This window comes from Heloderma suspectum, chromosome 1, assembly GCF_057233095.1.
Source record: "Heloderma suspectum isolate Gila_16-S chromosome 1, 16-S_ref, whole genome shotgun sequence".
Lineage (NCBI taxonomy): Eukaryota > Metazoa > Chordata > Lepidosauria > Squamata > Helodermatidae > Heloderma > Heloderma suspectum.
This window is the reverse complement of record NC_139458.1, coordinates 260,041,649-260,066,423: the sequence shown is the minus strand read 5'-3', so window position 1 is coordinate 260,066,423 and position 24,775 is coordinate 260,041,649. Positions and strand designations below refer to the sequence as shown.

The 24,775-nt window shown below is 41.5% G+C and overlaps 1 protein-coding gene across 14 annotated transcripts in view; it reads left to right on the top strand.

Annotated features, from left to right (window-relative positions):
• Window positions 1-24,775, top strand: part of FBXW11 (F-box and WD repeat domain containing 11) — a 99,616-nt gene that overhangs the window by 18,953 nt on the left and 55,888 nt on the right. For 7 of the 14 annotated variants that reach the window (XM_084825576.1, XM_084825610.1, XM_084825604.1 and 4 more), the window contains one exon: window positions 18,011-18,112. The exons of the other annotated variants lie outside the window; for them this stretch is intronic. In XM_084825576.1, the coding sequence (XP_084681702.1) occupies window positions 18,011-18,112 (102 nt within the window). The remainder of the gene's footprint in view (window positions 1-18,010; window positions 18,113-24,775) is intronic. 14 annotated transcript variants of the gene reach the window in all.

Here is a 24,775-nt window from a genome sequence, read left to right as displayed (position 1 = left end):
TTTATGGCTTTATGTAGTGTGAGGGCTAGCTTTTACTATAATGGTTGTGAATTGTTCATAAACCAACAATGGGGGTAGTTGGCTTTTACAGCAACTCATAGCCAACATAAAGCAGCTTGAAGTATAGGGATGTGACATGTTTTGACTGAAGTAAGGAGTGTGGAAACATCTTTGAAAGGACTACATATGGTAACTTTGTTGTTGTTGTTGTTCAGTCCTTCAGTCGTGTCCGACTCTTCGTGACCCCATGGACCATAGCACGCCAGGCCTTCCTGTCCTGCGCTCTCTCCCGGAGCGTGCTCAAGTTCATATTCATTGCATACATATGGTAACTAGCCCTGTCATTAATTTTCATATGTGTGTGATAAACACACATACACACCCATTTGAAATTTGACCCTATTTATGCAAAATGAATTTTTCACTGCAAAGTCAGATGCACACTCCAAAGTCTAAAACAATAAAGAGTCATGTGCCATCATAAAACTCTGTTTTCACTGCAACAGGCCCCCACTTTGAAAGTACAAAGTCTCCAATTCTGCTGCCTCCAGACCAAACCTTACTGCTTCTGCCGAATTTTTTCATTTTTTGTTTTTTTACAAGGAGAAGCTATGGATTACCTCCGCAATAATAGTGTTTTGAGAGATTTCCTTCTGGTTTACCAAACATTCCCTGCTCCTGGTCTCTGTACAATGTATGCATTCCACATTGGTCTTCATTTGAGACTTAAGAACACTGATGCATCTAAAATGCAAACAGTTCCCTTTAACAAAGTGACAAATTGAGTGAACGTGCATTGCCAACTTAGAGGGTTGATGCTGATGCCATGTCAAAGCATTTGGAAGACTGTGCTAGCACTTGAGGATTTTTGAAATATTTTTTCAAGCCCCCTTTGGGAGGTGGGGGGTGGTGGAGTTACTTATTTTGCACTGAATCCACTTGTGGTTGCTTTGTAAACGAAATGGGAAAATCCAAAATGAGATGATAGAAATCAGTTTTATCGACTGATGTTTTAGTTTTGGGATTTGACTCTGTTATTTTGTTATTAGTTTTGGGATTTGACTCTGGTACTGGTCATTTTAGAAGTTAAGAAGTGCTGCCCCATTCCCACAGAGAATATGATAGGCTAGGGTCTTTCTTAGTTACATGTTCTGATAACAATAGGATGAGAAAAGTCTGTATTTGGAGTTCTTCCATTCCATGTCTTGGTGCTGAGAGCTAAATATTTCCTGTAATAGCTGGATAAAGGCTGATTCAGTGATTTCCCCTTTCTATATCATCAATCACAAGGCTGCCTAAAAGTTGCTGCTTACTGGCTGTATTTTTGTAGATAGGCTCTAAAACCCTATGTGAATGGCATATCGGCTGCTATGCTATGACTTTTGTTCATACAGATGCCTTCTAGATAACTTCTACAGATGCCTTCTCTGAGTCTATGGACACAGTTAACACCATGTTGCCTCCCTTTGTTTTAGCAGTACTAGTCCCATCTACATCACTTTTATTGCAAGGAAGTTCTCATCTTGAATTATCAGTGTTTACTGCAGGACCTTTTGCATTCCTGTTGTCCTTGATAATTCTAAATTCACTGCTGGCCTTGAACTTGTCCTTCCCTTTCTGTTACTTTTTTTTTTTTTTTAAGCTGTATTTCCAAGGTTATCCTTTATTTGCTACATTCCTGGACATATTGGAAATCAAATGCATTGAGCTGGTTTTCCAGAATGGCAACACACCTAGCTTCTAGGTAGAAATTCTATTTAGTGATTTTTACCCCACCTCTCAAGCTAAACTGACATTATAATGGCAGAAGCTGTAGGAAAATCAGATCAATAAATATCTTCAATTAATACAAATAATAATAGTAATAATAATAATAATAATGCAATTACAGTCAAATGCATCCCATATGAATTGCAAGTAACTGTCCTGCCTAGAATGAGGATTGGACATAGGCCCATACACAGCTCTAATTTCTTAAGCAGCAGGGGCGGGGGGGACACTGCCTGTGGACAAGCTTTTGAATGTTATTTTAAATGTTAATCAGGTTTTGCCCAAGTGTCTACAGTAATCATATAGGCAAGGTTTCTTTAAACTCAAATCCTTGCTCTGCAAACCAGTGGATCTAGCTGTTTCTTGGTTGAAAACATTGGGCTAGATCCAGACTTGCCCATCCACGAATGAATGAAAGGGCTCCTTCCTTTCGTAGAGGGAACTGAAATCCATAGAGGCTCCCCACTGGAGAAAGGAGGTGAGGTGGCCTCCTTCCCCTTGCTGTCCCCAGAACTATCTCCCACACTGTTCCAGTAGGTTCCTAGACCCTCCGGTGCAGATTTTTGGGAGGGGCCAGAGGGGTCTGCCTATGGGAAATTGAAAATCACTTCCCCTCCTTCCACCTGTGGGAGCAACCATTTTCTGGAGTTCGTCTCTGCTGAACTCTAGATCCAACCTATTAACTGTTCATGCTTAAAGAACATGCCATTAGCTTGTTTTCCACATTGTAAGGTGGAACAAAATTCTTTAAATTTTTAAAAATATAAGGGCCAGTACATGCAGGGGACAGCATATTACAGAATCATTTAGGGTTTTGAACTGGAGAGTAGATCTACTTTTTTTAGATTGCACTTGTGAATTTTTTCTTTAAAGGGAATGTCTCAACACAGATGCGCTGCTGCTGTTTTCTGGGAAATGAACACATTGATTGCTGAATGCAACACATGCAGCTGATTTCTTTGTTTCTTAGATGACTACAACTGGTTCTGCTCATTTCATAAGATGCCAAGCTGTGAATCAGAAAGTTGCCTGTTTGAACCTTGCTGCTGCCATGAAGTCATTTGTCAAGCCATTCTCCCTCAGCCTCCCCCCCCGCCCCCCGCTTTGCTGTAAGAGATAATAACAGTGGCTGTCTTACAGGATTGTTGACCTGTCATGATTGCAACAGCATAATGTTTGTGAAGCAGTTGGAGTGTCTAAAGTATTGTATAAATGCTAGTATTGTCATTACAGCCAGCATCTGATAAGTTGGGGTCAAGATCTGCTTAACTCAGTTGAGTAGCTGTTTGTATCCCCAGAATTAGATTTTAAATTGGATGGAATTGCTCTGTTAAAAAATCTGAGACTGCAGATGTATACATGCCAATTAAGCACCAGTAAAGAAATTAATTTTGCAATCGGGGAAACATCATTCTGTTTGGAGAATAAGCTATTTTAGCACCAAACCCCTGAATGAAGTGGCTGAGAGCAGTGTAAGTTCGTTGACCATGATATACCAGTATCGATATGCAGTATTATGAAACTGTATAATAGCAAATAAGATAATCCTTATTTACACAAGCTGAATCATTTCACGTTCTTATTGTAAAACCTTAAAGCAGAGGTAAAGGTCAGAGGCTGCTCTTATGGTGGTCACCATGCAGTCTGGGATGGGGATGGGTGGAATGCCTCTCATGCCTTGGGAATCTGGCTACCAGGTGTGGACTTAGGTCAGGGGTGGGGAATGTGTGGCCTCCAGATGTCGGTGGACTACAACTCCCATCAGCCCTAGCTAGCAAAGCTAATGGTAAGTGCTGATGGAAGTTGCAGTCCAGCAACATCTGGAGGGCCAGATGTTCCCCATCTCTGGCTTACATTGTCCAACTTCACCCTCCTCTTCATGTGTGTGTGTGTATTCCCTATGTAGTGACATCAGGAGGCACACTTGTGAAAGAACTCTTAGGTCAGACTGGGCTTAGGACAAAACTAGACATGTTGGTGGCAGGCCCATTTTGTTTAAACCTTGGTCTGCCTCAACCATGCATACAGACAGTAGGAATATGACATTTAGAGCCAAAGGGATGCATTGGTGGGTGTTAGTGTGCTAAACCCTCTCATGGCTTACCTCCCTGCAGTCTGTCTGTCTTGGGCAGTGTTCTCTTCAGCCAAGCTCTGTTACTAAAAAATGAGCTCAGCTTGGGGCAAAAGCAGTTGAAGGGATGGGGGACAAGGGACAGATATGGGGAGTGTTCTACTCCCCTCACCTGCACAACTCATTTGTTTTTCAGATTGGATGCCCCTGCTTTATAGGTAGTGGGGCTTGGCCTGGGTTTAAACAAATGGATCAGCTGCCCCTTGGGGAACTCAGGAAGCCTGGCTTAAATAAATGTATTGTTCTGTAGCATTTTGTTTGTTTACAAGGTGCAAACTAAAAGGGCTCACATTGCCTCCTTTCCATGTGTAGTCTGGCATTCCTGTGCTACAGGGAGCCTGGATGCACCAGGGAGAAAGAGACCTCTGTTGTACCTGGGGCTCTTAGATTGCGTGCACAAAAAGAGAGACAAGCTCTGGTGCTTATAAAATATTATTCTTTAATAAGCTCTTCTTAAATAAGCTGTAACTTTGAGAAGTTGAAGACTTAATATGCCTATTTTATTCACTGGAGTATACCTTCTCGTTTCTATCTTCTTCTTGGGTTGATATATGTAATATCTTCCATATTGAGAGGTATCGTCCCTTCGTTGCCCTGGATTTGCATTGCATAAAGCATAGATGAAGATTATGAAAGCGGAATAGCATTGCATTGTTGAGTCCCTTGTTGTGAATTTATGGCACCCCATATAGCAGGTATGCTATATGGCATATAGCAGGTATGCTTCTGCCAACCTAGGCTTCTGCCAACCTAGCAGTTCGAAAGCAAGAAATTGCAAGTAGATAAATAGGTACCGCTTCGGCGGGAAAGGTAACAGCGTTCCGTGCACCTCGGTGTTCAGTCATGTCGGCCACATGACCACGGAAGCGTCTTCGGACAGCGCTGGCTCTTCGGCTTAGAAACGGGGATGAGCACCGCACCCTAGAGTCGGACACGACTGGTTGGGGACACCTTTACCTTTTATATAGCAGGACTGGGGATCTTGTGGCCCTCCAGATATTTTGGCCTACAATCCCTATCATTCCTCAACACTGGTTTTGCTTGCTAGGGCTGAGTTGTAGGCCCAAACATCTGGAGGGCCACAAGTTGCCCACTCCTGGCCACATAGAACGGCTGGTAATAGAAGGGTCTTTAAAAAGAGCAGAAGTACACATTAAAGCTGAGGGATATAACTGAGTCTTTTACAAATGGAAGTCAAGCACAATGTTTCCTGGAATATTTCTTCTAACATTGTCACTTGTTGACATTCTAGTGGCTAAAGAGAACAATACGCTTTTTAAAATACCGGCTTGAAGAAATGGTCTAGAAAAGGGGTAGGCAGATTGGTGTCCTCCGACATTTTGGATTACAACTCCAATAATCCCTTATCATTGGCCATGCTGGCTGGGGCTGATGGGAGCTATAGTCCAAAACATCTGGAGGGCATCAGGTTACCAACCTGTGATCTAGAAGTTTTCATAATAAATTGTTTGCAATGGGAAGTGTAAACTGATTCCCATGAAGTTTCTTATTAGTTCCTAAGTACTTAAAGGGAAACCAAATAATGGCTGCATTTGGATATGACACTAAACGATTGTTTAGCATTACAACAATGAACCTAGCTTTCCCCTGGGCTCTTACACTCCCTTCTCTTCTGGTGCAGCTGCAAGGAGGAGATAGAAAACTTTCATTCTTGATTAACTGCAGTTTAGCATGCTGTCTGAAACTTAAACTGTGGTTAATCTTAACTATGTTTCGTGAAAACAAGCCAGCTTCATAAGCTATGGTTTGAAGTTGGCTTGTTTCCATTAAGCACAGTTCATCTGAGTTTGGATGACACAGCAAGCTTTGGATAATCTAAAACAGAAATGAAAGTTTCCAAACATCTCCTTGAATACCAGAGGAGGAGGGGAGTGTGTGAACCCAGGAAGAGGCTAGGCTCGTTCTGTTAACTCTGAACTGTGGTTTAATATTATGTTCAGACCAGCCCAATATCTTTGCAGAGATTTTGACTGTTGGACTTCACATACTTTAGGGGCTTTTTGGTGTTCTAAGCAGTTTAGAAATATACACACACTGTCCTGTTGCTTGCAGTGAAGGGATTAAGATGATTTTGATATAACAAAACTGAAGTGTTGGTTTGACAAATAAATGACTCGGAGCATGTTATACTACATTTTAGATGCTCTGCTCCTATATATTGTCTTTCCACTTAATGTAAATGTGCAATTACTTGTTGGGAGTATATAATACTTGCAACATAATATATAATACTTGCAAATATTAGTGGTGTGATCCTTTGCATAGCAGGTCCAGCATCTGAGAACTCAGGATTCAAACAGGGCTCAATAGAATTTTGTCCCTGCCCCCCCAGTGTGTGCATGCAATAGAACATTGGGGGAGTGGGAGGTCTGTGAATGCCTCTCAAATCTTCATCCATTTCAGTTTGTTGCTCTGCCTGTGCATGCATAGATGGTGGCGGGGTGGGGGAGAGAAGGACTCTGTTGAGCTTTCTTGGAGTCCTCAGTATGTGCAGTGCTGCGAGTCCTAACACGTAAATTTTGCTGGTGATCTTTTTTGCACAGAAGTGGGGGACGTATGGATCTGCTGTTCCATCAATGCAAGGGATAGGGTGATCTTGAAACCCAAGTAAATAAGATGGCAGAACAGGTCATTTTCCCCTTCTGGGACATCGGCAAGCAGGCCCTAGAAATATTAGCTAATCTGACAAATTCATTGGTGCAAGAGAGAATTCATGAAGAAATACTTCTAGATACTGAAGTTTAAATGAATTTTAGTTTAGTATAAAATTACTATCCTAGAAACTCTCCCGCATTGTGCACTGAGTGTAGATAGACCGGAAGCTAAAGAGAAAACAGAAGCAAACTGAGATGGTTCTGTGTCTCACTTTATTTGCTGTAGTTTTCCACTATTTGTAAATGACAGCCCCACTTTGAAGAAGAAAACAGTCCTTTGTGACCTGAGAACAATGTGCCTGTGAACCATAATAACCTTCTGCACTTTTGCAACATTTCAACAGGTGAAAATATAAATTTTAAATTGGTACAATATGGCAGAAGTGGCAGAGTGAATAGGCTTGCGTTATGCGCGTGTACACATAGACACACACAGCCTGTTTGGTACTTCTCTCCCACCTGTCATGCTTGACTTCCAATGTGGTATATCCTCTAGTTCAGGGGTGCAAAATCTCTTTTAGCCCAAGGGCCAAATTCCATGTTGGAGAAGCAAAATACCAGCATATTGTGGCTTAAAGCTATTACTGCCAGTAACTAACTGTAAGTAGAAGTATTTCAACCTTTTAGAATGGGGGAGTGCACAAAATCCAGGAAACCACCACATGATTGGTGGCTGAGGGAAAAGAAGTGGAGTCAAGAGAAGTGGGTGTGGCCTTCTAGGAAACTCCAGTGGGCCAATTTGGGCCCCTAGATGGGCAAGGTTGGGCCCCTGGGCCTTGGTTTCTGCACCCCTGCTTTAATTGCAGGTGGGCACTCTATTCAGTCAGTGATATGCCTTCCAGAAGCATATTTTCCTACACAAATCAATTAAATAAAACTGCTGTTGCTAAATTGGGTTGTTTTGTGTGTCTTTGTTAGTCTTACTGCTGGTTTTTCAAAATTTTGTGATGTTTTTGTTTTTAATTGTTATGAACTACCTCAGATGCAGGAGATTGGGGTTTATAAAGTGCCCCCCCCCAAAAAAAGTGGTCAACTCTGTGACAAAGTTGGCCTTATTTAACATTCAAGGCTTCCCAGTTGTGCAAGCACATGTGCTTGGGTGTAGTATTGCATACAAATACCTGCGCTTATATATTGCATACAAAATTTAGAAGAAAGCTGCAGAATTAAGGTGTGGAATCTCTCATATCTTATTTTCCCCTCCCCCTCTTATGAGTGACACAGTAAGCAGGGGTTTTTTTCTTGTCTTTTTTGCCACAACTTGATTAAAATTTCACTAGGGGCCGATTAAAATTTTCTGAGGCTGAATCTGGCCTGTGGCCATCTATACCAACCTACTGGAAGTTTGGTGCGAGCAAGACCAGGAAGGGACAACGCAACTCCAGGAGTTCTGTGTCCTCCTGTTCCTTATGGGGCTCTCCATCAGCTATGGCAATGCTTGCTACAGGATGAGCAGGGGGAAGGCCTTCCCATTCTCTCCCTGTGGCAATGGTGTTGCAGCTGTAAGAGGCTCAGTAGAAGATGATGGGGGGAGCTGTTGGCAGGAAGCAAATAATGGTAGAACTAATTCCACAAGCTCAAGGGGGCTTTAGACTTTTTCTCCAGTGACAGTCCACCATTCTGCATGGCTGAGCTTTTGAAACCAATTGGGTTTTGAAAGCAATTCAGGATATGGCATGGGTGGGCAGGGGAGATGTCAGCTTGTGTCAGCTCCTTGGTGTTTGGAAAAGCTGAAGGCAATGGAATAGTTGGGTTGCGAACTTGCGACTAAAGCACAAACGGTGAAAAGCCCACAGTGAATACAACTGCACACAAGTGAGAGCCCACTTTGGGGCCTACATTGTGACAATGATGGCAGTGAAGTCATCTTACTTTCCCACCACCATTGCATCCACACAGTGCTGTCCAGCAGAGCTATTTTGAGTGGCGAGAGGCCTGCTTAATGTAGATCATGCGGCTCACGTTGTAGAACCCTCGACTCACTATGACCAATTTGCTTTCATTTTTGGATAAAATCGCTCACATCCATGCTGACTTGGATGCCATGTTTTTGATAGATTATGAGGTGGGTGTAGCTAGGACACAGTCTGGTCCTGTTGTTATAAATACTTTTCAGCTTGTGCAACTTAGAATGTGGACAAGCTTCTTGGAAAACTGAGGCCAACCACCGATGTTCTACATCCTTGCCCATCTTGGCTTTTATTAAAGTCTGCCAGGGCAGGGCTAGATGTTGGACTTCAGAAGTGATAAATGCTTGTTTGAGGGAGGAAATGGTGCCAGCACCCTAAAAGAAGATGCTTAACGTTTTCAGACTTTATGTAAAATGTAGTCCTGTACCTGAGATTCAAGATTGTAAGTTTACAAATGCAAATATGTAACTCTGTTATGAAATGTACTGTTATATTATTGATCTTGTAGTATGATTATATTTAATTTTTTAAAACCCCTAAAAGGGGCAGGGGGCAGGGGTTAGGGTCTACAATCTGTGCTAAAACAATTATTGCCCTTTATCTTATTTTCTATTTTTGAACAGGGTTCTGGAACGGGTAGTGGCTTCTCAAATCTAGGAAGTGTTGGAGCATAGTGATTATTTGGAACTATTCCAGTCTGGGTTTAGGTCTGGTTTGGGGATCAAAACAGCCTTGCTAGGCCTGGTTGAATGACTTATGTCAGGGAATGCACAGAAGGAGCACAAACTTTTTAGTTCTCCTGGACCTCTCAATGCATTCTGATAACATTTACCATGGTAATCTGACTTGCCTGACTGAGTTGGGTTTAGGGGCCATGATGTCATGGTGGCTCTGATCATACCTGGCAGGTCGGTTTCAGAAGATGGTGCTGGGGGACTTTTCTTCTGCTCCGTGTCCTTTGGCCTGAGGGGTGCCACATTGTTCCATCTTGTCCCTCATTCTATTTAACATCTACATGAAATGGCCTGGGGGAAGTTATGGAGGTTTGGGTTGCAGTGTCACCGATATGTGGATGGCATACAGCTCTACCACTGTTTTCTACCTATTAATCCCAGGGAGACTGTGGAACTCCTTAATGGGTGCTTGGAGGCGGATTTGGGATGGATGAGGGTGAACAAGCTGAAGCTTAATCAGGACAAGGTGGTAGTTCTGTGTGTGGGGAAACTGCCAATCTGGATGGAAGGGTTCAACACTGTTTGACAGGCTTGGACTCCCCTGAAGGAGCACATTTGTAGCTTGGGGAATGCTTCTGGATTCGATGCTGTCTGTGGAAGCACTTATGGTGCCAGTAGCCAGGAATGTATTTTACCAACTTCGATTGGTATGTTAGCTGCAACCCTATCTAGGGAAAGCAGACCTATCCTTAGTTATTCATGTCCTAGTTACATCCAGACTGGACCAGTGTAATGTGCTTTATGTGGGGCTGCCTTTGAAGATGATTTGGAAACTTCAGCTGGTGAAGAACAGGGCCACTTGAGTCCCTTTACGGCTAGACTGTTGGATCATGTTACACCCGCTGCACTGGTTGCGGGTGTGTTTCTTGGCCAAATTCTAGGTGCTGGTTTTGACATGTAAAGCCTTAAATGGCTTGGGTCCCAGTTATTCGAAGGGCCACCTGTGCCCTGATGAACTTGCCCATTTATTAAGATAATTGTCTGAGGCCCTACTTGGTGGCCCTCCCCTGAGATCTATAAGGTTGGTGGGCACTAGAGATGGGATCTTCTCAGTGGTAACCAGTGCTCTGTGGAACTCCCTCCTGAGAGTTGTATGCCTGGCCCCATCTGTTGCTATTAAGTTTTTAAAACATACTTGTTTCCTTTAGCTTTCAATTGAAAGGTTTTTGTTAATTATACATGCTGCTTTTGCTAAAGGTTTATTTTAAATTGATTTAAAAATCAGTTAGGATGTTATGAATTAGTTATAGATATTAAATTGTATGTTATATATTGTTAGTGCCTTGGGAAGACTAGTCTTGAAAGGCAGTTAAGAAATACATTAAGGGCTCAGTCTTATGCATACTTAGGTAGAAAAAACTCCTATAGCTCCCAGCATTTCCCAGCCAGCATGGAGTTGTAAGACTTTTTTTTGTCTAAACATGCATAGGATTGCAGCCTTAATAAATAAAATAATAAAGGGCGGAGTGCAGGGGTGGGGCTAAAATCCCAGGGGGATTTTAAATAAAATAATATAAATAAAATAATAAAGGGCGGAGTGCAGGGGTGGGGCTAAAATCCCAGGGGGCTAGTGCAAACTACTTTAGATCCTGGCCAGTGCCTCTGTCCCCTGCAAGGTTCACATCAAGTGCAGTCCTGTTGCTGCTGCTAAGAGACCAACCAAACTGTGTCAAGAGCTGAGAGCCCTCGTTTTTATTATTTATGTTATTTTATTTAAACTGCTTGTATACTGCTTGACATCCCAGGATTTCCAAGTGGTTTACATAAAAAACACACACATACAATATGAAAAACAATATAAAAACTGCATAAAATAATAAGTATTATTACAACAAAAGCAGTAAAATGCATGTTTTGTCACCCTTCAAACTGATGGACATTTTCTTAGTAACCTGGGAGCAGGGGGAGGGAAGTATGCATACATACTCGCCCTTAAAAAGAGTAGCATGCCTTGCTACTGTCCAAGTCCTTTTTGACATCCTTTTGAGAAGGGATTTGATTTGTATATCTCAGAGGAATTTTACAAGATCTTTGGTGATGCCCTTATCCTTTAATGCTCTAATTTCTAGAGCATAAAGTTTTAGAAGTAGTTTTCCTAACCTAAAACATCATGATGTCTTTTATCCAGAGTAGCTTGACAAATATAGTTGGGGTGAGGACTCCATTGAATTACTGAGCATAAGCAGCTAAAGCCTGAAAGGGAAGCATTTTTCCTCAGGGCCATGAAATAACGCATACAATCCTTTTAAAATGGCCAGAATGATGGCAGTTCAGAATTTGTTGTCACAGATGTGATCCATCAATTTTATCTCATTCTCAAGATGATTTTTCTTTAAGGAAGGTTAGGAGGATGCGGGGAGGGCAGGAAGTTGTCTTTCTACTACCAAAGAAAGGCTCATTTGACTAGGACACAGAACTTTAGGTGTGTAGAAAACCTTTTGTCTTGCACACTTATGTGCTTGCATGTGTGATTTGATTAGCCTGTTCAGGATTTCTACACTCAGCTGTCCAAAAGTCTCTTCTTATTGGATAGTATCCCATTATGTTCTACCACTGATGGAACTGCCCCCCCACCCAAACACCCTCCAAACCTGCTCCGGAGGATTGGGGGACCCTTTAAATGTCTTTGCTCATTCTCCCTTGCTAGTTCCCCATGGGTGGAGCTTCCTCCCAGAACTCTTGTGTGGTGTCATCTCTTTCCCCCACCCCCACATCCCTCACCAAAATCCACCTTTTCCCTGAAGTGTGCGACTTAACTTCTTTAGTCCTTACCCCACTATGGGTAGGTGTCTATATTTGCACTGTGCCTCCATACAGTGTAACTCTTTGCATTCATCCCTTGTTACGGCTGCCTCTCCCTATCTTCCCCCCTCTCTTTGCCGTTCTCAGGAATGTAGATTGTGAGGTCCTGTGGGCGAGGACCTGCCTCTTTTGTGTATGTTACTCTTTAAAGTGCCCTGTACACTGATGACACTATCTAGTAGTAATAATGGGCAATATCCAATACTGCCGGTACCCCTCCACTGGTTATGCTGTGCCAGCAGAACCCAGCACAACTGGAAGCTGACGCTTCTGAGAGCAACTCTGGAAGTGAGCTGAAACTCTGAAACAGCACAGGGCAGCAGAGCTTTCTTCTGCTACTTCTGCTGACCTGCTCCATTCTGGAAACAAACATTTCAGCTTGTTTCCAGTTACTTTAGGCAGCATTAGCATCTCATTGTGCTGGAGGTTGGTCCCACTAGCACACAGTCAACATTGGATACTGCCTTATAATAACAATTATTATTATTATTATTACAATAAATAATGCAACAGTGAGAATCACAAATGGATTATATATGTAACATAACTTCTAGTAAAAGTGAACTAACATCATCTGTGTATCTCATCAACCCATAACATTCCATCTATTATTTGAGAGACTTGTTCTTTGAAGAGTCCAGTGAAATGAATTCCTTCACAGCTTTAACAATGTGCTAAGATTCTCTGGATCTTAGATGTATTCAGGGAGCAGTGAATGCTGGACCCAGGAGATTCTGTGATCATTTGAATCCTGACCACAGGATCTCCTGTCTCGGGCAAGAGATCCTGTGGTCTCTTGCTGACCACAGGATCTAGAGGGGATCTTTTGTAGAGGGGACCTTTTCCCTGTCCTTAAAGGTAACATCCAAACAGGCTCTTACTTAGCTTTAAGAAGCCGACCTTGTCTGTTTGGTTTTTTAAGTTTTATGCAAGCACCTTAGCTATAATGAAAATATCAAAAGGGTTCACAAATTGTTCATCCTTGTCCTCAGGAGGCAGCATGTTTGAAGGCTTGCACTTTCTTTATCCCTCCTTTTATTCATTTTGGAGAAAGGTCATCCTACACCATGAGAGCACCTGCTTAGTGTATAGAAGATCTCTGGCTCAGTCCCCAGCATCTCGAGCTCAAGGATCTTTGGAAGTCAAAGTGAGAGAGTCCACCTAGGAGGGCTTTCACTGGAGTCAACAGTCCTGGGCTAGGTGGATCAGTGGTCTCTAAGGCAACTCCATGTGTTCATTTTGTAGTAGCACTACCATTCTGTGAAGTGCCATGCCTCCAGTTGTCTTTGTAGTCACACAGTGAAGATGATCTCTTAGTAAATAGATTTTATTATGCAAGCCAGAGCCAGGCCAGCCACAATTCAGGTTACAGACGTAATCTGCATACAGCAACACAGAGCTAAGTTTTCTAGTCAGCTTTGCACAATACTAATTAAGCTACAAGAAGCTCCCTTTCATGAGTACACTGTGATAGGAAGTTGCAATGAAACTGGCCCCAGCCAACAGTGCGAAACCTGACTAGTTTTTCCAGTCCCGCCCTCAGGGAGAACGTCTCACTTCCTGAAGTTGCCCCTCCCTCCTAACCCGACATCTGATTCTTGGGTCCCTCGCTCCCAACTCCTCCCCTACCATAAGATCTTGCATTCCCACAGATGGAGAGGTCTCTGGCTGGCTTTGATCCAACAGATTAGCCAGCATTTGGAGAGAATCCTCTCTGCTGCTGTTACTGTTCCCTGTCTCCTGCAACCTTGGTAGCTCTACCACCCCTTCCCCTTCCCCCTCTTCCTCATTTGACTCTGAATCTGTTCCCACGCCTTCTTGGAGTGCTCCTGCAGAGATGTTGGGCCCAGTCCTTACACATTAAAAGAGCTTGCTGAGCATAAAGACTAAAGCGGTCTGCAAAACATGAATGAATACAGTTTATATGAGTCCCTAGTGGTCGCATTACAAAGAAAAAGATGGAAAAGGAGGGTAGCATAATGTTGTCTTAACTTTTCAGAGAGCATTAGCTCTTAAGTTAATCCTTGGAAAGCAAAGCCATACATAAGCCATCTTTCCTTATTACTTTTTTTGTCATTCTGACTTCATTTGAATCAAATTGCTTATGACAGAATGTTGGGTCATTGGGTCATGTTCTGCACTGATAAGAATGCATCAAGTTGTGCTAAGTTGCATGTTTCACTGCATTGAAGCAGGTCCAGTTTGTGGCAATAACGAATTCCGCAAATTCTGTAATCACATACCACTGTTCAAAACATTCCTATGTTCCTTAAATGTGGCATGAAATGATCATGTTTAATGCTTTAGAACTAAATTTGTTTCTTTTGGACTTAACCTATGCATGTATTCTCTAGTATTTTTGATTCCTGCTGCTCAACTCAAATTTACTCAAGGCAAGCTACCCTACTTTTCCTTACACACTAAGAGAAATATGGTGCTTAGAGGGATGTTTGCCAAGAATGCTTACAAGCACACTGAAGCACCCAGTTCACTATATTATACATGAAGGTGAAATGTATGCCAATAGCAGCTTACATAAATACATACATATGTGCTAGCTGACCGCCATATTTTTGTCTGGGAAGGCATTTCCCCCCAGGTCAAACAGACCAGTAATGCTGGCAGGAGTGGAGTGGTGTCCTTTTTGTTTTCCCTTGAAGTGTTGTTTTGACTTTCTTGCCTTGACATCTGTGCAAGCACTACCTTTGTTTTTTGGTCCACTGTGATCTGGATTAATTGGGGGAGGGACTGGTAGGTGAATGGTCCTGTTTCTTTCGAGTAGATATGCCTTTGAACTCTCCCAAAGCTGATTCTCTGGAACATTTTAAAAAAGTAATTAAGTTTTTTTTTTTTTTAAGAGGATCACCAAGTTTGAATTCTTCCAGAAATTAAATTCTCCTGTTTAGGTTACAGCTTTTCTTTAACTAGGAAGAAGTTACCTGACTTCTTTACTTATTTTTTGAGGACAGGCTCAAATTGTGCATGGACTTAAAAAACTATGCTTTGTTCCTGAAGTTCTTGTTCACTTGGTTATTCTGTGATAGGCCAGTGGTAGCGACCAAAGCCATGTGTCACAATATGTATTATGGCCTTAGATTGAAATACAAGGTGGTGTAATTCAATACTTGATTCATGAGTCAAAGCTACGTAATACTGAAATACAAGCATATCTGTGCATAGCGAAAGCATTATTTTAATATTGTAATAACATTATTTATTTGTGACTGTTGGTATGAAGAAACTGGGTTGGTTCCAGACTACCCATGAGTGGAACTCTGCTCAAGGGTTGTAGGCAAGTTTCACCAGTTCCCTCTTCTCCCTACAACCCCCACCCCAGCTCTCCAGAGGTTCACAGGACCCTCTGGAATAGCTTGGAATGTAGCGCCAGGTACCTCAGGTGAAAGCAGGAATTGGCAAAAATAACCTTCCACCCATTTAGCGGGCCGTCTCTACTGGATCTTGGTCCCTTCTGCAAAGAGAAAGAGCCCTTCTGTTTGTTGAAGGTCACGTTTGGATGTAGTCCACTATATATATATAGCAGAGTTCATATACAGATATAAAGCTGTGTTATACAGATTCAGGTCATTGGCTCATCTTGTCCATTCTGACTGACAGTGGTTCTCCAAGGTTTTAGGCAGAGGCCTTTTCCAGCCTTTCTACCTGAAATCTTTTTAAACTAGAGATGCCAGGTATTGAACCTGAGATATTCTATATATAAAATCATGTGCTCTACCAGTGAAATACGTGCTGCTGCATTACACCTCTGAATGAATCCAGTTATTGTGGTGGTCTAGAAAATAATTTGTATTTCTAGAAGCCAGGTTCAAATGTTTTAGGAGCCAAGGTGACTATGTACCTGAGATTTTCCAGCCCTGTCTCTAAATATATTTGGAGAGAACCTCAGTAACTTTTATATCAACATTCCCCCCTGCCATTTTAATTCTGGAAATTTCAAGAGAACTGATAAAAAAAATCCAGAGGCATACTTTTACCACTGGTACCAGATCCTTCTCTTTTGTTTCAGTACAGAAATAGTTTTATGGAACTCTTAAGGTTATATCTATCTGCTGCTATTTCTAGAGCAGGGGTGAGCAACTTGTGGCCCTCTAGATGTTTTGGCCTACACTTCCCATGATCCTTCACCATTGACCATGCTGATGGGAGTGGTAGGCCAGAACATCTGGAGGGCCACAAGTTATCCATCCCTTCTGTAGAGCCATTTTCCCTGTGTAGACATCAGATTTTTTTCCGCAGGAACTTCTAAAACTAGGTATAGGAATCAAGTTGGGGAACATTGATGAAAGGGAAATAATTGGGAGGCAGAGAAGCTTTGAGGCATCTGATGCATGTGTACTGAGGAGTATAGCCATGCCATCTTTGGCTACAGTCCCAGAGAACTGTTTGGCTAGTTTGTGTACAGTGCAGCTTTAGATTTGTGTTTCTCAAACTGCAACCCTCACCATTCCAGCACAACAAACTGCTTTTGAATCTCAAGGGAGTTTCAAAAGCAGCTTACTATATATATAGTGATTTGCCTTTTGCAATGCAAACAAATGCCACATTGAACATGTGCTGTCCTTTGGGCCTGATGTAAAGTAGCTTTTTGTATTATGGCTTTAACCTTTAGATATTTCTTCATTTCGGAGGTGTAGGAAATGCTAAATATAGTGGAAGTGAGTGGATATATTTAGTTGAGAGTTGGGGGGAAATCTGCTCAAAGCTTACCTGCTGCTTATCATTGAATAATTTTGTCTTTAGATTAATTGGGAAGCCCAAGACCCACTTTAAAACTTTAAAGTCTTATGGTTTGAAAGTGGATGATCTGGATGGTTATAGATCCTGTACCTGCCCTTTTTAATGTGGTGAGAGATGGTATAGATTCTATCAAATACCCTCCTTTGTATGAATTTAATAGTAACAAGAGGTGTGACCTGGTTGGACTTGCATAGGCCAGTCGAGTATTATTATCTGATGGTGTTAAAATGTTTTGCCTATTTACAATTGATAGGGAGTCTGTGCAGCATAAGTTGTTAATTATTTATTGCCCTCATTGTCAATTGTTGACAATTCCCTATTTTTCTTTAAAACGGAACACTCCCTCAAAATGAAGAGAAATTCCTGATACCCGGCATAGTTACTTAAAAGGTGTCATTTCTGAGCACCTTTTTGCCCATATTAACAGAAGACCCATGTAGTAGTCTGAGCATAAATGCTTACGATACTGGGCCTAGTTTCATTCCTGGTGAAGTATATGAAATTTGGAATGTATCATTAGAAATAGTTGCAGAGAAATGAACTGATTTAATGTCAAGTTTACAGTCAATACAACAGCAAGTTATTTCTTAGTATAAGTCTAAATTAGTAGCAAAAAACTTACTAATAAAACACTAAATCAAGTCCCTAACTTGTATCCCAATGCCAGGCCTGCTTTTATGGAGTGGCTTTGTATAAAAAGCTAATTAGTATTCAAGAGGGTACTCTTGTCTCTACTTTCCAATGCACAGTTCCCATTTATTTCCTTTCTGAGCTCACTAATGGTGAAGTAGTTAGACCAGTTAGATAATTTGGAGCACAATCCACTAAGAACTGCTACTTGTCCATCTATATTTTGTTAGGGTTTGTTGCAAGCTCCAGTGGGTTGGATGCAAATATAGTTGCACCTGGGTCCCATTGAAATCAGTATGAATGGCTGGTCATGACTTAGTGAAGTCCCATTGATCTCAGAGGATTTATGTGTGACTAATTTAGTCTAGACCCAATCCAAAGTATGGTTCAGAATGTGTAGGTTATATATGCAGTAGTAGTATTTAGTGGATTGAGCCTTTGATTGATCACCTGGCTAAGCAGTTAAGAATGGGATGTGATGTTGTTGGTTGCTTACCATTGGTTAATTACATATCCACTTTAACATACTAATAAGTTACCTGCGTTCAGTAACTTGTGGCATCTAACTGCTTCTTCTCTTCCTTCCTTTTTGTCATCCTGCAGTGTTCTGTGCCAAGGTCTTTGTGGCTAGGCTGCTCCAACCTGGTAGAGAGCATGTGCGCACTGAGATGCCTGCAGAGCATGCCCAGTGTCAGATGTCTCCAGGTGCCTTTCTTCTTTCTTGTTGTAAATGTGTTATGCGTATGCTGTGGTCATTGTTAAAACCTCTCTGGATTCAATTTAAATTGTATAGTCTCCTAAATGTTTTCTGTATGATCCTCATTTGTTTGTGTAGGAGTCCTCCTTAAGAGGGCTCTGTATGACACAAGCCATCCTAATCTGAAAGTGGCAAGCATTTTACGCTACCTGTTTTTTTCAAGTTGTGATGCAAATGAGGGTTGCATGTTGCCTGTTTTCATTTTGAGTTTATACACTTGAAATCATTGGATAATTTATGGGGGGTGGTATCAAAATCCTTAAATGTAAATAAGCAAACAAACTCATATATAAACCAGATTAATTCCATTTTGACAGGAATGTGACTTCTCAATGTTCACACCAAATATTCTTGAGAAGGTTTTAGTAATGTTTAGAGAAGAAAGATAAGTGGCTCTTTGGCCTGAGTTTCTTTCAAATGGATGCATTTATTTTTAACTGAGAGAGGAAAAATATGTGCAAATAACAAGGTTACTAGCTCTAATTCCTAACAGTTGTAAATTAAGCTTTGTATAGGCAGTGTGTGGTGGCAAATATATCCTTAATTTCTGAGGACGTTACTTGACAAAATAGCTGAACTAAGTCATTTATTATATTATCTACAAATACAATATATTTCCTTCTATAGAGTTTCTGCTTCAGATTAATCTCTCTTGTGCAATAAGCTTTACAAAAATGTTAAAGCAACCAGTCATGGTACAAAAAATGATCCTATCGTGATGCTATACTTGCTATAGTGTGTGTCAGAGCAGTCAATTAAATCATAAGTGTTACATAAATGCCCATAATCCATCCTTTGGTATCTCGATATTGTATTTATGCTGTGTATCAAGAGAGCTATGGTATAAATTTGATACCACAGTATCTCTTGAAAGTACACAAGAGAGTTTTTGTATCTACTTCATTTATTGTATCAACACTAAAACTAATTAGTTCTTATACATCGGTACTAAAAAGTGCATGTTATATGGAACTTACATCATAGTGACACAGGAGTCGGGACCTGATGACTGATTTGAACCCCTGTTAAACATCAGTTAATAAACTTATTTATAAAGTTTTTAGATATCTTGAGAGAGAACTTCCTGTATCTTCAGGTAACAACAATGTAAATGGTAATCTGAGGATCAGTTTTAGTGTCCACGAGCACAATTATTTCTTCCTCTGTGAGGTAATTGTTTTTCATTCAGCCTGATGGCCAAATCTCTGAAGACTTCTGCTCATGTGTGGGGGTTTCTCACATACATGGTTTCTGTGACCATCATAAAGTCAGCAATCCTCAAAAAGTGAATCATTGTATACACAGGGAAACTGATGTGTGAAACACTTGGTAGTTTCATACAGATCTTGCTATGGGATAAGTCCACCCTTGATCGCTGCCTGAAAATGAATGAGTTTGTCCTTGAAATCAGTGTGGATATGTTAAAACCCTGGGAGACTATTGTTAGCATGCTTCCCAAGTTGGGAAGCTATGGATGACAATACAGAATTTGTTTGGCAATGGGAGATTGTATGCATGAAAAACAGCCTTACATTTTCAGTCTCCTTTGTAAATGATTTTCTTCTCATTCAGATTGTTTAGCTTTGTATCTTTTAACTTTCATCATCATGCTTATCTCTGAACTCATATGATGCTTGTGTATGGCAGAAATAATATTTGAACATGGTAGACAGGGAGCAAGTGTAGCCCTATGATAGAGAGACAAGGGAGAGGATGTCATTTGATTGAGAGAAATCTACAGAATCAGAGGTTTTATGGTGTCATTCTCTGTTGTGTAGCATCAAAGGGGTTTCAAACCTTTTCCAGCGTGTGTTAAATATAAATGATCTGTGGAGTGGGGTAAATTGTGAGATGGCCAACCTTTTCAGATGATATCAAACTATTCCGGGAAGTAGCATTCAAAGCAGACTGCTCCCAGAAGGATCTCTCCAAACTAGGTGGGCAAAATAATGCTGGATTAGATTCATTTATTTCTTATCCCTCCCTGCCCTTCTGTGTACACCAAGTTCTTAATTTGCTTTAACTATGTGAAAGACAGATCTCAGGGTCACAGTACAAAATTCACTGAAAGCGCCAGCTTTAACAAGGCATTAAGAATTACTTGGAAATGGATAAATACCCAGGAATTGTCAATCCAGTTTTATGCCTATGGATAGATACATCTATATTTAGAATATTAGATGCAATTGACATTGGTGTATATTTTGTATATATTTTATATACAAAATATATAACAGATGGGGGAAACAATAAAAGAGGCAAATAAAATGGATCATCTGTCATATGATGAAGAAAAGCTTAAAATAGTGGCATGTTTCTCTTTTAAGATAGAGATGGGGAATGTATGGCCTCCCAGGTGATTTTGGACTGCAACTCCCATCAGCCGTAGCCAGTATAGCCAGTGGTGAAAGCTGATGGGAGTTGCGGTCCAGCAACATCTGGAGGGCCAGCCATTCCCCATCCCTGTTTCCAGAACATCAGAATGCTTATAACATGGAGTGATATGAAGAAAGTGAATATGGGAGAACTGGTTGTTGCAAAACACAAGCATTCAGGGTCATCCACAAGAATCGTTGACTGATAGTGGATGGGAACAACCGAACAAGGTACTTCACTGTCGTCAGATGCTGTGGTAGATATCAGCAGAAACAGCTATTAAAAGGATTCCATGAAACGATAGAAGATATTACCTTTGTGAATAATTAATCAGGAGGCAGATACCTCCCCCCCCCCCATTTGCTCTTTCATTCCTCTGCTACCAGCTACCCAGTGCCAGGTCAGGCAGCCCCTATAGCACTGTGCTCTGTTTCTGTAGCACAGCATTCATGCAGCTGTTCCTGTGTTATCCTCTTTGTCATCCAGGTTTAACATTGCAGAAAAGAGGGAGGGCCAGGCTGGGATAATGCTGTGTTGCTGCACGTGCAACTTTTAAGGTCAGGAGTGTTTTGTTTTGTGTGTTTAAAAAAGAAAACGAAAAGAAGTACTACTACATAACTGCAACACTGAGAAAACAGTCAGCGCTGGCTTTCAGTGACTTGGGGAAGTACCAGATGTGTTTTGCACAGTGGTGTAGTTGCACCAATACCTTAAGCTTGTGCTTACAGGCCCTGGGTTCAGGCCCACCTTCCCTGACACTGGGAGCCAGCGGATGACCAGACCTTTATCTCTGGCATCTGAGGTTCAAAAAAGAATCTCGAGCAGCAGGGCTGTAAAATACAGTTGCTTGAGACCCCGGACAGTTGCCTCTAATCCAAGTATATGGTAATGGGCTAGTGGCTGACCTGCTATAAAGCATCTTCACATTCACATATGTTCAGTAGCTGTGTGGTGACAGACATGAGTAGCTAGGTGGCTAATTGGAGGGACAGTTCGCTGCTCTCTTGCTTACTATTTGCAATGGTGAATACTGTAGTACATAACTAGAGGATAGTTTTACTTAGGGCTTCCTAGCTATGACAGTCAAACGTGTTGACATCTGTGCTCGGTATATTGTTGGCTGGGATTTAATGGGGAATTTATTTATTTGCTTAAAATCTAGGCTGCCCTTCACCTACAAAAGTGGGGTCTAGTGGGGGGCTTGGTGGTGCAAAGAAAATAAACACTGGTTATATAATAAAAGGCAATAAACAACAAGCCTGTAACTGGGAGGGATGAATCGCCTAGTCAACCAGCAACACACCACATGAACAACATTAGCCTGTAAACAAAGTGCCTGGGCAAATAAAAACATCTTAACCTGGTGCCTGAAAGAGTACAACATTGGCACCAGCCGAATCTCCCTTGGGAGGGCATTCCAGAATTTGAATGCCACCACAGAAAATGCCCCCTCCTCCATGCCTTTATAATGTGCTTCTCTTGCCAAAGGCACTTGAGAAGGGCCTTATCTGATGATCTCAATGTATGGGCGGGTTGGTATGGGAAGAGGCACTCCTTAAGGTATTTGGGTCCCAAGCCATTTCGGGCTTTAAGTTAGACTTATAACCTCCTATAATCCTGTCTCTTGTTCTGCCTCTGATCCTGTTGTCAACCTATTAATCACTGCACTGGATTTTCTGCTAGTTCTGCATTTCCTCCAAGCCCTTTAATTAAAAACAGCTTTGCAAAGATGTCGCCCCCCCCCTCCATTTTACTGTCTGCCCTTATCATAGGGGTCATGCTGTGGCTTGAGGTGATAGGTTTGGATGTTTCCCCAGATAAGGAGGTAATTGCAATGCTGTTTTAAGGTTCTTTGCCCAGGACTCTATGGGCAAAGTTTGCACACAACAACAATCCATAGGTTTTACAGCAATGAGTTGTGCACAAGTGGGAGAGAGTGGATGTGCTGCCTGCAGTGCTCCTGCCTCTTCCGCTTTTACTCCACAACCCACGATGTGCTCCTTCATAGGTTGTGGAGCATGATGTCTGAAGCCAGACTACTGGGTTGTTTATGTGCTAAACAACCTAGTGATTAAGCCAACAACAAACCATGGATTAATTAAACCATGGGTTGTCAATTACATGTGAACTAGAGCAACATTCTTATTCATCTCCAAAATCTTAGTCTACTCCTCTCACCTTCATCTCTATGAAAACTCATCAAACTGCTAGCTTCCTGTGCCGCCACCTTTTTTTATTAAGCAGCACCGTCATCTGATTTAAATTCCTCTTAGACAGATTTCACATGTGTCACTTGAAGTGCTTTTGAATCTCTCTCCCCTGCTGTTCTGTGCATAGGTGAAAGACAGAAATGCAGTTTTAAATGAGCTTGTATCTGGCTTTTAAATTGATTGATGGCCATGCCGGAAGGTGGATCATATTTCAACCTTTCTGTGGTGTGTGTGTGTGTGTGTGTGTGTGTGTGTCAAAGAGAGAGAGAGATCTGTGATGAATAGACGAGTTCTATCTGAACCACATTTTTTAGTTCAACCATTTTTCCATAGTCTTGTACATGTTTGGAATGGGCCTTTTCTCATTCTTAACCTCGTCTCCCTGCATAGAAATGCGGTTGGAAAATCTTGTCATTTTCACCAATGCAGGTTTTCTTAGGGCACCCACCTCCATTCTTCTATGAAACTGTCAACGTTGGGGGAACCGTGTTCTCAGTTTTATTGATGTTGCGAAAAGTTTACCCACCCCCTCTTCCTGCCACCATTGGCATTACTCTGCAATGGAGAAGAATTCTTTTCATTTTCTAAAAGGAAAAAGGCATGCATATGTACCAGCACTATTGCACAGTAATACTTAGAAAAGAAAAACAAAATCAAGAAGGCATTGGTAAAACTGACTGGGTTGCTCCCGACTATGTCAGTTTCTTCGGAGAGCAGAAGAGGGTCAGTAAAGAAAACAGCCCTGGGGTGGGGTAGAAAGATAACTGAGGGATTTCATTATTCCAGTCCCAGGGCATATTGGGCCAGGAGGCAAACAGGTGAGTGTTTTTTTCTTCATTAGCTGGAAGGATCTGATATCTAAAGTGGGGAAGATAAATACATTGTGAACTGTGATGTTATGCACTGACAGAATTGCGGAAAGATTCCTTGAGTAGTTATGGAAACTTTAAAATGCATGTGTGATTTCAGCATTAGAAAACCTGTTTCCATAAAGACTTTCCAAGGCCACCATAGTTTCACTTTTCATTAATTTATACTCCAGTTAATACTCTTCTTCCCATCCCCCTCTAATTGAGGTCTGTCCATTCTCTCTTCTGACCTGTTTAAAATGTAGTTTATAATCCCTTTAGGCAGGAATCATGCCAGTTTGGTAATTTTGCACATTGCTGGACACCTTGGTGCTAAATACATGTTTTAAAATAGTCAGGTGTTTTAAACAGCAAATCATTATCCAAATCAGTCCATGCCCGGGCCCTATTCAAAGTGCTGGTATTAACATTCAGAGGCCTAAATGGCTTGGGGACAGGTTATCTGAAGGATCGTCTCCTCCCATATGTACTTGCTCGGAACCTAAGATCGACTTAAGGGGTTCTTCTCCGGGAGCCCTTGCCAAAAGGAGTGAGGCGGGTGGCTACCAGGAAGAGGGCCTTTTCTGCTGTGACCCCCAGCTATGGAATGAGCTCTCTAGAGAAGTTTGCCTAGCACCTTCATTGTGGTCTTTCCAGAGCCAGGTGAAGACCTTTTTATTTTCCTAGCATTTTAGCATTTAGCAACCTAGTCTTTTAGCTTTGCCATTTTAAAACTGTTACTGTGTTTTAAATTTCTGCATTGCTGCTAGGTTTTATTCTGGTTGTATTTTTATACTGTAGTTCTGCACTTTTATATTTTATTTATGCTGTACTTTGTGGTTTTAATTTTTGTGAATTGCCCAGAGAGCTTCAGCTATTGGGCGGTATAGAAATGTAATAAATAAACAAACAAACAAACAAATAGTGGGAGTTAAATATGAGGTAAAGACCTGCTTTTATTTTTGAATTTGAAATGTATGCCAGAGTAGAGTTGGGAGGTTATGTGTGATAACCTGCTATTCTACCTTGCCAGCTTATTTGGTGCTCCACTGACCTACATTTGCCATAGTAATTGCATGACAAAGCTAGGTCAACTTCTGTTTCAGTTCTTACTACATTTTGTCCCATTTGGTTAGTGGGGAAAAGGGTAGTATTATGTGAACTCTCCTGTGTTCAT